The sequence below is a fragment of the Hylaeus anthracinus genome, unplaced genomic scaffold (assembly GCF_026225885.1).
Source record: "Hylaeus anthracinus isolate JK02 unplaced genomic scaffold, UHH_iyHylAnth1.0_haploid 11982, whole genome shotgun sequence".
In the NCBI taxonomy this organism is placed as follows: Eukaryota; Metazoa; Arthropoda; class Insecta; order Hymenoptera; family Colletidae; genus Hylaeus; species Hylaeus anthracinus.
The window spans coordinates 11,564,442-11,579,158 of NW_026534330.1; the positions used below are offsets into that span (position 1 = coordinate 11,564,442).

Genomic DNA, 14,717 nt, shown 5'->3' on the forward strand with positions numbered 1-14,717 from the left:
TATAAATAGAAGGTACATTTAGGTTGACGAATTCATAACTAAATTCGTTGAATTATTTTAATAGAACTTAATAAATTATTCAAGGAAGACTCTAGTCAAATTTTAATTTTTAAAGAAGTTCGATGAACTTGAAAATACTATATATTTAGAATTCGAGCATAATTGTTAATAAAAAGGAAAAATTCCAATTTTGAATTTTGGAATATGTGTACATTGGTTTAATTCAAGTATTACACCCCTGTTTCGAGGGGGAAACCCTTATATCAGTGTCCCCTTCTTATTTATGCCTACAAACAAGTCTTATATACCTTCATAAAACTACTAACGATATTAAAAACTTTGTTTATGAAGGACTGTAAATATTAGGTTGTCCCAAAAGTTTCTTTCGCTTTATTATTAAGTAATACATGCACAATAGTTTATGTTTTATGTTACATTACTGAATTGTGCATGATTCATTTTGCTCTATTACTGTTACAACATGAATATCTATGAAATTAGATCGTCTATTTATATAAACACGACCACATAAAATAATCGAGTGCAACTCGCGAAAGAAAATTTCGGGACAACCTAATATGAAGAAGATGGAAGTGTAAAAATGTAAAATTCCAAAAATTGAATATCCAAAAAAAAAGAAGAAAATATTTAAAGAGAAGTACAGAAAAATGTAGAAAAATACAGAAAAAGAAAAATGTAGAAAAATACAGAAAAAGAAAAATGTAATTCACGAAGAGGAGTGCTTGGAAAAAGCTAACAGGAAAATGTCTACATCCTATACAGTGTGCTCATCAATATTTAAATTCCATTCCAGACCTAACGCAGAGGATCAACCCCAGTCCCATTAAAAAAAAACTTGCCCCATCAACCCTCGACTCAACCAAAATATCTATCCATACTCACTCACTTTTTAGCATCCTCGACCAGTCCATCCCCCACGTCGTCAAGACTTCTCTTCCTCTCCGCCTTGGTCTCCACCAGAACCGTAAGCTCAGGTTGATCAGGTTGCGCCAAGCTCCCAATCCTGAACCCATCCGTCTCCTTCGCCCTGGCCTGAGCCCTCAGGGCAGCCCTCTTCGACCCCTCGCTGCCCGTCCTACTCAGTTTCCTCTCCTTCCTCTCGCCATCGGTCTTCGTCCCCTCGCCAACGTCCACCTTCGACAAATCCAACAGTATCTCAGCTTTGATGTTCCTCTGGGACACTTTGTTCTCTTCCTCCAGTTGCTCCCTCGATCCAACCAGAGTATTCTCCGAAGTAGACTTAGCCAGGCTCGCCAGTTGCAGCAAAGACTTGTCCACAGTCTCTGGGGAGGGCACACGCCCTGTTCTGACCCTCAAAGCGTCCGACACGAAGACTATTTCCGGTGGAGAGTGAACCTCTACCCTGGTAGCGGGTTCTTCTAACCGGTTGGCAGCTGCTTCTTCAGCGGTGATGATCCTGGCCTTCACAAGTTGAATCTCTGCGAGGATCCCCACCTGCTCGCAGGGAACCTCGAAGAAGATCTCCTCGACGTTTTCCTGTATCCTGACCTCCTTCTTGGTGTCGTCCAGCAAGGATTCCCTGGAGGACTCCCTGGAGAAGGTTCGTTTGCGCATCGAGCTCCTCCTCTTCGTCCCTGACGTCTCTGCTTCGGGACTCGTCACCACCTTCAGCTCCTCGACGGTCACTGAAACTCGTTCCAGTGGTATGGGCTTCTCAGATTCTACCGAGGAAGGCGTCTTGGAGACTTTCGACTCCTCAGGTAACTTGTGAGCGACTTCTTTCTTATCTTCCATGGTTCCTTTAGAAGGACGAGGCTCGATTAGAGTGGATGGACGCTGAGCTTGTTCTTTGGGGATATCTGGAGGCTCACTGATTGGTTGAATGATTTCTGGGCCCATGGCCTCTGGAACAATGCTAGGGGCCTCCATGTACCCCAAACTATGCTTCGCCAGGAACTCCGTGACCCTCTCGATGCACTCCTGCTCCTTGAGGCTCTTCCTGTGCTCCCTCGAAAACCTCGTCTCCTCATCCCTCCTCTTCGTGGATCCTTCGCTGCCTATAGAGTCCAACCTCCTGGAATCCACCTCCTCGTCCACTCTTCTTCTAGATGTTCTGGCCTCGTTATCCTTGAGTATCTTCTTCTTGGCGCCCTTCTCCGCGGAGTCCCTCCTGGTCAGGGTCTCCCTGGACGTGGACATCCTATCCACCGAGTCCATGCGCCTCAAGCCTCTCCTTCTCTCCTGGTCTGTGCGCTTCTGGACAGACGTTTCGGTTTCAGGCACTTTTTGTATCGATCGTTCCTCCTCGTCTTTGACCAGTGGCTCTCGCTTTAACTTCACTTTGGGCGTTGCTTTCTCGACTTCAGTGGCCACGTCCTGACCGTACTTCGTTTCTGGCGATGTTCCACTGGCGAGAACGTCTCTTTTGGGGGATGAGGGGCCGCTGGAGGGTTGGAACTCGTGGATGTCGGCCTCCACAGTCCTCGATGGCTCGACGAATGGTTTCAGGGAACGCTTCGCGGGGCTGTAGGTCGGCGTAAGCGGGGAAGCGTCCTTCCAGTGGTCCTCGTCCTCCTCGTCCGTCTCTGGCTTGTCCATCGACAGCTCCGTAACTCCTGAGGACGTTCGCAACCGGCACGATTAGAGCATTTCTACGGCGATCGCGACGCCTTGGCAGCCAGTTATTGATCTGACCAGCACGCGACTGCAATCGCTGCGGTATCCGCGATACAAAATGCTAATTGTGCGACGCGCGGGATAGTCAATTCGGTAATCGAGGGTTGCAGGACGGAGTGGACTCTTAGATACATAGCATCGGAGGAGGTGGCTTATGGGGATGTTTAAGTGTGCTTTGGATGTTGAAAACGTGGAGATTTTGTTTTGGTAAATTGTACAATAGTATGGGGGAACTTTTGAAAATATTGAAGAATGCTTCGAATGTTTGGAAAGTGGGGATTTTGTTTTGATAAATTGTATAATACAGTTGAAATGTAGAAGTCAGATTGAGAATTTAATTTTGAGCATTTACTGTTGGAGGCTGAAGACTGTTGAAGTGAAAATTAATTCAAGTGGAGGGTAAATTTTTGTCAAGTTGTTTTTAGAAGGTGTTGTTTGTAGTAGGTGGGTCTTTAGGGATCTAAGAAGAGTAGGAAGTGTGGAAAATGAAGTTTTAGTCGATGCCAGATTCACTCGAGCCACTGAATTCTTATTACTGATATTATTGCCAAGCAGTGACCTAGTTATGCGAATTCACGTGTGCTCTAAATTCCAGCGATAAATCAGAAAATAAAAACTAACGGGGACAAAGATTTGGTTCTGGGATAAGGTATAAGATGGTATTCTATAGATCTTGGACCCCTGATAGTCTTACATAATCCACTTGTTATATATTCAAAGCTAAATTTCTTAATCATTTATTATTAAAATAAAATAAAATTCTCAAATGCAGCTACACTGCGTATTATAGTCTTTAAATTTGAGAGAGATGCAGAATGTTTGTGCAACGTGTGAAAAATTCACTTAGGCGATGAATATTTACTGATTGCTTCCATGATCAAATTTCAACGTTTATGGAAAATGTAAACTATTAAAAATTGTATACTCTACATTGGATACTTCTTGTGAAATTTTTTGGGGGTAGGGGGATGGAAGACGATCGAATAGATGAATACCTGATCTTGAGGAGAGGAAATCCTCGAGCTCGGCTGCGTGATCTGTCGTTTCGGTTTCGTTGGGGAAGCTTTTGCTGCGTCTCACGGGACAAATCGGCGGCACCCTCTACCCGTGGGATCGGTCATCGAGACATAAAAAAAAACCGAGAAAAATCAGGCAATTATTGTCATCGTCAAGCATGTCCACAGCGTTCGCCTCTAGTCGCGACAGAAGTTGGGAGCGATTTACGCGTGGGAAGAAAAGCGATTCGACAGAGTGCTACTTTCAAAGAGTACAATCGGTAGCTCGAAGCGTAATTTTAAGGTGAAACGATAGAGACCAAAGTGAAGGTGCTGCTAACGATAACGAATGATTATCGTCAGATATCCATGAACTGAATGCTTTTAAACTGTACAGGTATACTGAAAATAATAAAATCAATATGCTGTAATACAAAGTACAAGTAATATAAAGTACAAGTATTTTTGTGTTAATTCTTTGAAATTAAAGAAATTTTTGTCCAAGATTATTTCAAATAGTAAAACTCACAATGTAAGAACTTTGCACCTCTTGAAATCTTCTTCTTCAATTTGTCTATCTACAATAACTAATATTTTTTTTTTTTTTAGATATTTTGCAGTGATATTTTCTGAATCATCATGTTTCTATTGTGAATATTTGTTAGGACTTGTGTATAATACAATTTTTGTTTGGTTCAGTAGAAGCGTGGAAGTGCAAGTGGAAACAGATCGTCCGGTGCCAGACACAGCGTGGCAGACAATACTGCGAGCTGTTTCGAGCAAAAGTTAGTTACAAATAATTTAACAAATCATTAGCAGCACCTTCACTCAACAGTAAACAATACGAGCTCAACAAGTATCATAGTAGAATTGGAAATTATATTACAAACAGCTTTATGTATCAGATAGAATAGACTTCGAGATAAAGCGACAATTTGGAATATTTAAGAGAAAGAATAACTAACTACTATTTACATAGCTATTTTGACTACATCGTTTTCATCTTTCTCACATCTTCACTCGATATGTATTACACCAATGTAGACGATTCTACTGCGTTGTTTATGGTTTGACTCAATATTCGAATAAAGGATCATGAAACTTGTAAAAAATCGTCCAATTTCTTAACTAGCCACAAAATAGAAGGATAAATATATATATATATATCCAGTGGTAATTAGTGCTGATGATAACATACACTGACGACATATTTGTGTACTCAATCACTAGCATACGAAGTGCATGGATAGCCAATCACAGCTACTTTCACTGTCGACTTTTTCAAACAGTTAATTAACCTTCTCACTGCTGAATTAATCAGTGATAGCAAAACCCTCATTGAAATTAATTTCACAATGTTTATCTGCATTAATGGTACCTAGAAATATATGAAAAAATTAAAAAATAAGTCAGAATTGTCAACGAAAGCCAAAAAGTTGTATCTGGTATCCCTTTTAACTCGATCATCTGACGTATACTTTGTTATAAAATAAAAAACTAAAATAAAATACTTTGGGCAGTGTATTTGATAAAAAGTACAACACGTTGAAAGCGATATTGTATGTACAAAGTGTACAGGGTGTAGTTGAAAGACTCTCCATTTTTAACCCTTCGACGCCAGGCACTAAATATAATTAATTTATTATTATCTATTCACTTGATCGTGTATTCCAGCAAATATAAACATGTAAAAGTACTAAAAACACTATTTTCAATATAGTAAATTCTAGAAAATTCCTAAATAAAAATTTCGATAGTTGTGAGGACTTTTATGTAGCAGACAAAGGGTTAAATAATGTTTCAGCGAGAAGACAGCAGGTTCAAAGGGGTGTATCGCCTACTGAAAAACTCTTTCGATAAACACACTTCAGTCTTTCGTCCAAGATCCGAATCTTTTGTCTTGATGGAAGTCGACATCCCGTTATGTAAGACAAAAAGCATTAATGTTTCATTAGACAAGTAAGCATTTTCGCGAGTCAAACGACTCGTTCGTTTTTATCCTCACCTTTCCGTCGAGTGCTTCGATCCAGCTCAAATTTGACAAATAGATTACCGAAAAGTGCGAGCAAAATCGCGCGGCGGAAATTCGGGAGGGAGTATGACGCGCGCGAATTGGCTGTCGAAGCCTCAAAAAAAATATCGAGGGGCTGCACCTCCACGGGGGCGCCTTGAAAATTCAGAATAAATTTAAAACTAATTTTTCTGTTTAATATTAAATTGAGTATTCAACATTCAATTTAATATCACAGAGAAATAAAAACTTTCGTACTTCCTACATTCTGGTGATACGTCTCAAAGACAATATGAAAGTCACCGAATCGATATATCGCTTCAAACAGTATGAACTTGAAAACTTACCTATTCGCAAAATACATCCTACGATGTAAAAATTGCGAAATCGATTGTCTTGTTGATAAATAAACTGATACTTCTACTTATTCCTAAACAGATATCCATAAAAAATTATGGATACTAAACAATACAACGAAAGTGATTAATGAGAGAGAAATAATTATAATAATATAAGGATAAAACAAATATAATGATAGATGAATGTCGAATCAACAATTTGATAGATTAACGTTCCGATTTTTTAAATTTTCTATTCACTTTTACGGCGCGTGGAAAATATTACAAGAATGCTCCAGTGAAAAATAAAAATCCATTTTCTACGGGAGCTCCAGTGGAAAATAAAAAGGCATTTTCCTACAGTCCGTTGGAAAATATTCGATCAGGCAAGGTAAGCCTCGCCGATAACGCATGATAAGGCTGAAACGATAAAAAATGGGAAACGTGGAGGGTGTTTCATACGAAGAACACGTTTAGGCAAAAGAAAACACTCATGTATAATATTACATCATGATTGGTCATTGCTTTCGGATATGAATATCATTGTTATTAATAAAACGGTCATAGACGTGCACATCGTGTGTATCTTTCAATATTTTTTTTTTTCTATTCGCTTTTCGTTCGATTGTTCGTTCTTTGGTCGGTTAACTGCGGCAAATTGATCGAACTTGCTTCGCAAACGGTCCCGGTGCGGACGTTTAAGCATTGCCCTGAAAATGAAAATAAAATTGCCGAATTAGTAGCGGGAACGCGTGCAAAGACCGACGCTATACAAGGTGTTGCGTAATCTGTGGTAAAACCGAGAGGGAACGATTCTTCGTCTAAAAATGAGTTGAAAATGTAGGTTGCAATTTTTTTCTATCGGGCTCCGTTGGCGAGATAATTGAATTTAAAAATATTTGGGGTACGTGGGCACTTGATCGTTCGGATTTCTTAAAAAAATAAATTTGAATATATTAATTTGAAAACCAAGTTTCTGTTAGTAAGTTAATATACTCTGTAATAAGATTCATGAATAATGCGTGGAATAAGATTTATTAAGTGAATTGTATTTCAATCGACGCTCCCCATGCGTATTTGAAGTCAATGATCTCAGAAAGGAAGCTTCTCATCAAAAAACTTTCTTCTACATTTTCGACTCATTTTTTGACAAGAAATCAGTCTACTCTCGATTGTACAAGGAATTATGAAACATCGTGCATAACGGTCCCGATTAAAAACAATGGCTAGTACCGTGATCGGCCGTACGCATTCCACGCGGAGCATTCCCTCTAATCTCTACCAGAGATGAGCAAAAGTTTTATCTAAATAAACGTTTGGAATATTGGAAACGATAAAAACATACGGAAATTTGTATTCTCCACTCGTTGAATAGAAATTTCAGGTTGATTGATAGAACGAATGAACGAGTAAAAGTGTAACGCAAACAAACTGCTATATAATGAAAATTTTGCTCATCTTTGATCTCTACCAAGAAACAAGCGCTAACGTGTTAGACGCTAGAGATGCTTTTGCACCGGACTCGAATCGTTTAGCGGAAACGAGGAATAGCGTTCGATGTCAAAACGACGCCAACGCGAGAACGAAATTAAACCCTCGACTGATAGGATGAAGTATAATGAGATATTCGAGGATTGCGCTGACCGGGTTCTTACAACTGGTAGCACTCGAGGCTTCCGGGGGTATGAACCCTGACCTTCTCCAAGAGTTTTCCATTTGGAATTTTCCACTAAAGATTATGTCGAAGACCTGCTTTCTGATAAATATGATTCATCAAAAAAATTAATATAATTGATCGAGGTGAAACAACTTTCTCAATAAAGCTGAGTTAGACAATAAGAGAAAATATATGTGCATAGTTTGAAGTAATGAAAAATAAATGTAGGTACACTGAAGAATAAATTTAACTTGAAAAATCTCCAAGACGAGGAGTTTTAAATTAATGAAATAAAAATTCAACTATTCGTTATTTTTGAAAGATCACTGTGGGTCACTCGAACCTACAAACAAAAAATGATAAAATTACTGTAGAAGACTTGCAATAAAAAATAAATCCATCTTAATAGTTCTAGAATTGAACTTCCCTCGTGAGTTCTGAAAATTAAATGTGAATCACTTCGACCCCACAATCAATAAAATACAAAATTACCACAGAAAGCTTGCTAGTAAAAAAAAAGAAACTAAATTCATCTTACTAGTCCTAAAAATTGAGTTTTCCTCGTGGGTACTGACGGATCAATGTGGGTCACCTTTGACCGCATGCCAGCCAAAAGTTAGTCCTACCAGTCGAGGTCTGAAGAGCACACTAAATCGACTTTCCGCTTCTGGTACGTCCTCTAAATATTCGAGGCAACTCGAAACTTCATACGCCACCGCTTGATATTCCCCTTTTCTAGTAAATGATTCATGCTCGTGTAAGTAGATGTTGCAACGAGAGCTTAAAGTGATGTACCGAGCGGCGAGGCAAATTTCGGGGCTGCGTTTGGAAAGTTGACGACGTTGATAAAAGCAAGGGGCGTCGTAATACATTTCGCCGCCGTGGAAACTCGATTCAAAGCTGAAACACGACTTTGCCTTGCCTTTGGTCGAGGATAAAACCGACGAAGAATAGTTTCAAGTTTTCCAATTTACTCCCGCAGTGTCTCTGGCGTTGGGGGCGTGCTCGTAATCAATTTGGACACCCAGTTTTAGAGTTGAACGCTTAAGACTTCCGGTTGAGCGTTCAACGGCATAAATTTGAAAGATTTTAGGTGATCTGGAATTTTAGTTTGTCGAGTTCGAAGGGAGGAAGAGGTATTTCGAGGAAATCTGAAACTTTCTTCGTCCGACGGCTCTATCTATAGCGCAACCAACGTGAATTCACGTTTTGCTAGCACGTGTTGCACGGTAGATCACCGCGATTGCATTCAACTATTCTTAGCGGAAGAGTTATTATTGTTCTTATCGATGTGACGATATAGATGCTTTTTGCGAGATATTATGAATGGAAGATATATTTCAATATGTTTGAGCAAGACGAAGTGTTAATGGCAGCAGTTACGGCGATGACTATGGTTAGTTAGGTAGAACACTGAATTATTCAGATTTTCAATGAGTTTTAAATTAATGTGGATTCATCAATAATTCTCTGTTGGAATCTACTTAATATGTATCAGCCAAAAGATACATACGCTTTCACTTGCAACAGAATGATTTGTTTATAGCCTAAAAGAAACCATTATATTTTATTTAAATAAATCCCTTTTACGAAAATAACTAAACCTAATACAAGTAATAACTTGTAATCTCCACAAAGTTAAACAAAGTACAAACTAAGTAATAGTGAAAAGGGAAGTATCAACCTTCTAATAAGTCTGTCAGAATCGTGTTCTACCCAACCGAGTCGATTCAAACTCAACTGGTCGCTCAAGGCCACCGTTGGGCCGTCCCCACCCATACGACTCGGTCACATTAACGAAAGTCATCGGCCTGCGACGAAAGCAACGGGATTTTTAAGACTCATCGATGCGAACAATAACGAGGATGACGATGACGATTGTGAACAGTAACGACAGTGATTAATCGCGTGCCTTCGAGACTCCGGTTTAAAGGTAAACCATACATATATATACACAGCTATGCTGATGTGTACATACGTGTATATTAACATGTATTTGAAAAAGTAAAAAAGTACACGTACACGCGAGGTGATGAAATAGAAAAAAGGAAGCCTGCGGGAGAATCGATTGTTGTTACGTAACTTGCGGGCAGTTATCCAGCGGCTACCATCGAGGAAAGGCTTATACCATCCGTTTGCTCGTTTCGAGTATTCAGGGGTGGTTGGGTAGTCGAGAAGAGTAGTAGTTTCAGGTATAAACGTGTCCCCCGTGTTAAGTAGTGGTATAACGTACACGTATCGATCCCCGGACACGGGAGCCTCTTGATAATAGTGAAGAAAGGTGCCAGTGAGTAGTAGACAGTAGTGGAATGGTAGTAGACCTCTACAAAAAGGTGAAAAGGTTCACATACGAGCTGTGACATATCGTTAGATTCGTTAAGAGAGAATCGAACAGAAAATGATAATAGGCGATACATAAAAACAGAGACAAAGAGAAGCAGTGAGGGCGGACGGGGGCAGGGTCTCAGGGGTGGGAGAGAAAAATCTGGTGAACTTTCTTCTTTCTACTTGCCTCTTCCTTAACACGTGTTTTTGCCTTTAGATATATATATATATTTTCTTTTTGTTGATAAATTCAATTATATCCCTTCGCCCCCTATTCGTACTGTCTCGACACGTTTGTTCCCCTATTTCTTTCACTCCCCCAACTCTCACCCCTCCAAACGATAGTTCCAATCTCTTCGAGAACCGTTTTCTCTCTTTTTTTCCGTTTTTATTCTAGACGGACGCTTTTCCTTCGAAAGTTATTCCCAGCCACGCAGTTCCTTTCACTCTCCTCCCCGTCACCCTCAGCCTCACCCCTACCCTGGTAAAGAGACAAACGGCAAATGTGGTACAGTAATTCCCCGCTTTCATGTGACTGTTTTTAACGAAATTTTATTGAAGTTCTAACGCTTTCGACTGATATGCACTGTTGGGGCGCGAAAAGAATGCATGTGGTAATTCTTCTGGCGCACGAACAGTAGATCTTCTTGAAAATAATTTCTGTAAATACAAATTAAATGGAATGTCAAAATAAACTTGTAACTTCGATACTTTAGTCGAACTACTTTTAATTGGAAATTTCTAAAAAGTGATTAAAATCAAATAGGGTCGTGTTTGGATTCATTTTGATCATAAAAACCTCACCAAACTGTATTTTCAACTACTGATCCATAACGCCACCCACAGTCTCGATGTTGCCCTTTCATTCACATTCTAGATCCATGAACCAGAGGCTGAGCCAAGGGTCGCAGCCTACCCCGCTTTCAAGTGAATTCGTCACTCGAAAGTGAGAATCACTGTACGTGGAAACAAAAAAAAATTCATCAAATGAATGCAACTTGCTAAAACAAAGATCTCTAAGACAGTTGCGTTTTGTAGCGTGTACATGTCTGTATGTATGTGTCCGTGACTTTTGTGTGTATGCGTACGAGTGTGTCACCGTCGTGAGCTTCGGACAGGTCGAAGAAATGGTGAGAATAGAGTCAGTCGAATGCAAAATACCGTTCGTTCTGTTCAGCTACTCTACCAGGCAACTTTCATTCACTATTACAATCGTTTTGTTCAGTACTTACTTCGTCCGATGGTTGGCATTTCTAAAACCCATCCGCGTTAATCGAATCGCCGTGTATATATTTTTTTATTCGTATTTTATTATCCATTCACGTGTTTTCGCGCGTACCCTTTCGTTCTCTTCTCTTTTCTCTGACACACGGATGGACCGGTCACGTCGGGGTTTAACATTTTAGATTTGGATTCGCACACTGGTCACGTTCGCAGGGGAACGCGACTTCGTTTACCATCTCTTCTTCCCGACAATTTACCGTGCTCCGATAACACTGTGTTATCTAAGCTTAGTCCACGGCCTAAAGAGAGTCTTCGTTCGACGATCGATAAGACTAGGACACCTCGGGTCCAAGTCGACGCGTATTTGATCAGTTAGGATGTTGTATTGAAACCAGATCTGGGCGTCGCTCGAATGAAATTTCGAATAAATTTTACTTCGAATAAAAGTACGAATAAATTTTCATTCAAGCGAATTGACGAATAAAGGAGGAACATCCATGTTTATTCGTCGCTGAAGCCCCTCGAATAACGAATACATCTGGTTCGAATACAGCAAAGTTACGATTATTTAAACAATTGATCCAGAATAATCTTATTCGAAGAAAGTGTGATCGGACACCAACTGTTAAAACACAAATGAAAAGAACATGAATTATACAAAACAATTAACAAACAGAAAACGCAGGTGTACATAAAATAACAGTGCAGGTAAACATAAAATAAATTAGTATGACACATAGAAAATATGAAAGGGATGAGGGTTTTCGTGGATAATGTTAAACAAAATAAAAACAACGTGTACGGCACCCTATTTATTCTTAACTCATAGACGCTGTAAAATTTTTATTCCGATTTGCAAAGGAAGATATTACCTTCGTTGTGCTATAATTATCATTTTTACTCCTAAAGTAATCGCATATATAATCCCAAAGATCGAAGTAAAAATAAGTAAGATTCCCAAAGGTTACCAAACGTCTATCTACTAATGAACCGCGTTGTAGTTCACGCTGATCGGTAAGATGCAGTCTTATGTATTTCTCTGTGCAAAGAACAACGAGCAATCCTGTGGCATAACTATAAATAAAATTTCAAAAATTGCTGCGAGATGAACGGAGGCGTGTTAACAGAAAACAATATAAACTTTAATGTAATTCAGTAAAGCCATACTGAAGGTATATCAGGCCTGCGTGATTCGACGATAATACTAAGGCGCTTAATACCAGGGGTCGAAACAGTTGCGAAACTTTTCAATTAGTCCGTTGAAACAGATAAAACGAAATTTCTATAATAAAAGTTCTCGTAATATAAGTTTCAATGAGAATGGCTAAATAAAAGTTATGGAATAAAATTTATATGAAACAGAAATAAAAGTTTTTGAATAAGACGATCAGATCACAAAAGTTCTCAATCACTTGAGAAGTAATACACCTTGAAAGTACCTTGAAAGTACTTTGAAAGTCTTGTGTTTGTTAGGTAAAATACTATTGGCTAAAATATTTGTATAGTTTCGTCTAAAATGGCTATCACCTTGGAACTTCGATTATAAGAGTTCCAAAATACCTGTTTCACGGGAACAACCTCCAAAAAAGTTTTCAAGGTAAAAGTTTGTTCCCATAAAATTCACGCAGAAACAGATACCTTTCAAAAGAAAAAGCACAAGTTCTGACAGGATTAAAAATAATTGACTGTTTCCTTCCCTGGTTAATACTCTTCACTTCGAGCTCGTATCAAAAAGAACGATGCCGGAATCTCACGAATACAAAATGATCGTGACCCTGCATCGAAAAACCAGGTCGACTCCCTTTCAATGAATACTTTTAACGATTCGATAAAAACTATTTGAGCACTGAGTTTCGTCGCGAGCGGATCAGCTGTTCAGCGAATAGAATCATCGCTCGACGGTCCCGGACAGCGTAACGGAGTATCATTTCAAAGTATCAGGAAGTCAATGGACGGAATGTTGCCGGAAAAATCGCGCAACGTGTCGTTGCGCTGCGACGGTCGCGTGATCCTAGAAACTAAGCGAGAAAGCTTAAAAAATGTCTTCGCTATTTGGAGGTCTAGAAAAAACAAACAAAAAAAATCAACATACACACACACACGAGCCCTAATCAATGAAACAATCGATCGATCATGAAACGTTGCCGTGAATAGTCGATCGTCTCGAAGACACGCGGGTTCGCGGAACACATATATTTATATATATATATGTATATTGTCCAACAGAGGCTGAATAATCTCGGAAAACTGTGTGCTCTTGAACGATTTCATTCTTTTTTTATCTAAATAAACTTGGACACTTTAGAAACTCTCGGATTTAACAAGATTATGCTGGTGCTTCAATCCCTCGATCAAATCCATGTGATGGGGCGGCTCGATTACGTTCATTTTACGCTCCCTGAAATATTCTCGCCTCTGTTTGTGGCTATCCATAATCGAGCACATGGTCGTCTCGTTATCCCTATCACTGGTCGGTTCGATCCGATCGTCCTGATCGCTCACCTGGACAATACTGTCGGGTATTGGCAACGGCTTGGCCACGCCGATGCGAACGGTGCCCTTCGGGGCTCCCTTCAGTGCTTGCACCGCCTGGTCCAAGGTCGCGTTCTCCAGGGCGATATCGTTGACGAACAAAAGGCGATCGCCTGGTATCAGTTGCCCGTCCACCTGGGCCACACCTCCAGGCACCAGGGATCTTATTACTATCACAGTCTCGTTGGGGTTCATTGGATCCTGCAACCGAGCAAAGTTGTTTCGTGCTTCAGGTGAACTATCGCGCCTCAACTACTGCTGCTAAGTGACTATGCTCTGGGCGGCGAACATTTCCAATCAAAGTATTCTTTATACAACCACGAATCTAATTTAAATATTTAATCTTCCTCAATGTTTCGATACTTCATTTGAGGTTAGACATAATTGACAGACTAGTGATTAGTAAAAAGTCATTAGATGGTAGAATGTAGGACTGGAGATGGAAGGGTGAATATAGTTTTGAATGCTGATTAAATTCTTCCTCTGGATTATCTATGCCCAGAAACTGAAACGATGATCCGAAATTTAAAAAAATACAACCCCTATAAATCGGGAAGTTAATAACTCTGGTCTCCATAATTTTGCAACGTTGCTCCCTAATTATGGTTTTGGGTATGTTCAACAATAATATTAGTACGGCATAAATGATTCCAGGTATCAAATGGTTAATAATGCGGAGTTGATGTTTAGGTAATACCTGATAATCCAAAATGGAGAACCCAAGGCCCCGCTCTCCTTTTACCAATTCGATGATTTGCGGCTCGGAGCTCCACATCGCAAGGCCAGTCAACGGTTCCAGAGAACGTGATTTCATCTTGTTCAAGCTGGCGTCGGTCACGGTGGCCGTGGTCGTCGTCGAGGCCAGCGAACCATCGGACTTGGCTTTCACCAGACGATCCATAGTTGGCAATAAATTTTGCAGAGATCCTCCAAGAATGCTCTACAAAATAAACATTGCGTGGTTAGACTCGACATCG

The 14,717-nt window shown here is 39.9% G+C and overlaps 1 protein-coding gene and 1 long non-coding RNA gene across 4 annotated transcripts in view; one reads left to right on the forward strand and one right to left on the reverse strand.

Annotated features, from left to right (window-relative positions):
- Positions 1-14,717, reverse strand: part of LOC128886027 (inaD-like protein) — a 108,334-nt gene that overhangs the window by 36,027 nt on the left and 57,590 nt on the right. For both annotated transcript variants that reach the window (XR_008459715.1, XM_054140539.1), the window contains exons 16-19: positions 14,438-14,680; positions 13,711-13,941; positions 3,654-3,759; positions 908-2,597 (exon numbers count right to left, since the gene is read on the reverse strand). Coding sequence is in view for 1 of the 2 variants with exons in the window: in XM_054140539.1 (XP_053996514.1) it covers positions 908-2,597; positions 3,654-3,759; positions 13,711-13,941; positions 14,438-14,680 (2,270 nt within the window). In the remaining variant the exon portion in view is untranslated. The remainder of the gene's footprint in view (positions 1-907; positions 2,598-3,653; positions 3,760-13,710; positions 13,942-14,437; positions 14,681-14,717) is intronic.
- Positions 9,684-14,547, forward strand: LOC128886045 (uncharacterized). Of its 2 annotated transcripts, none has more exons than XR_008459717.1 (3): positions 9,684-9,946; positions 13,974-14,352; positions 14,431-14,547. It is a non-coding gene; the product is annotated as an uncharacterized LOC128886045 (long non-coding RNA). The 2 variants fall into 2 exon arrangements; XR_008459718.1 differs by having other exon boundaries at positions 9,684-9,940.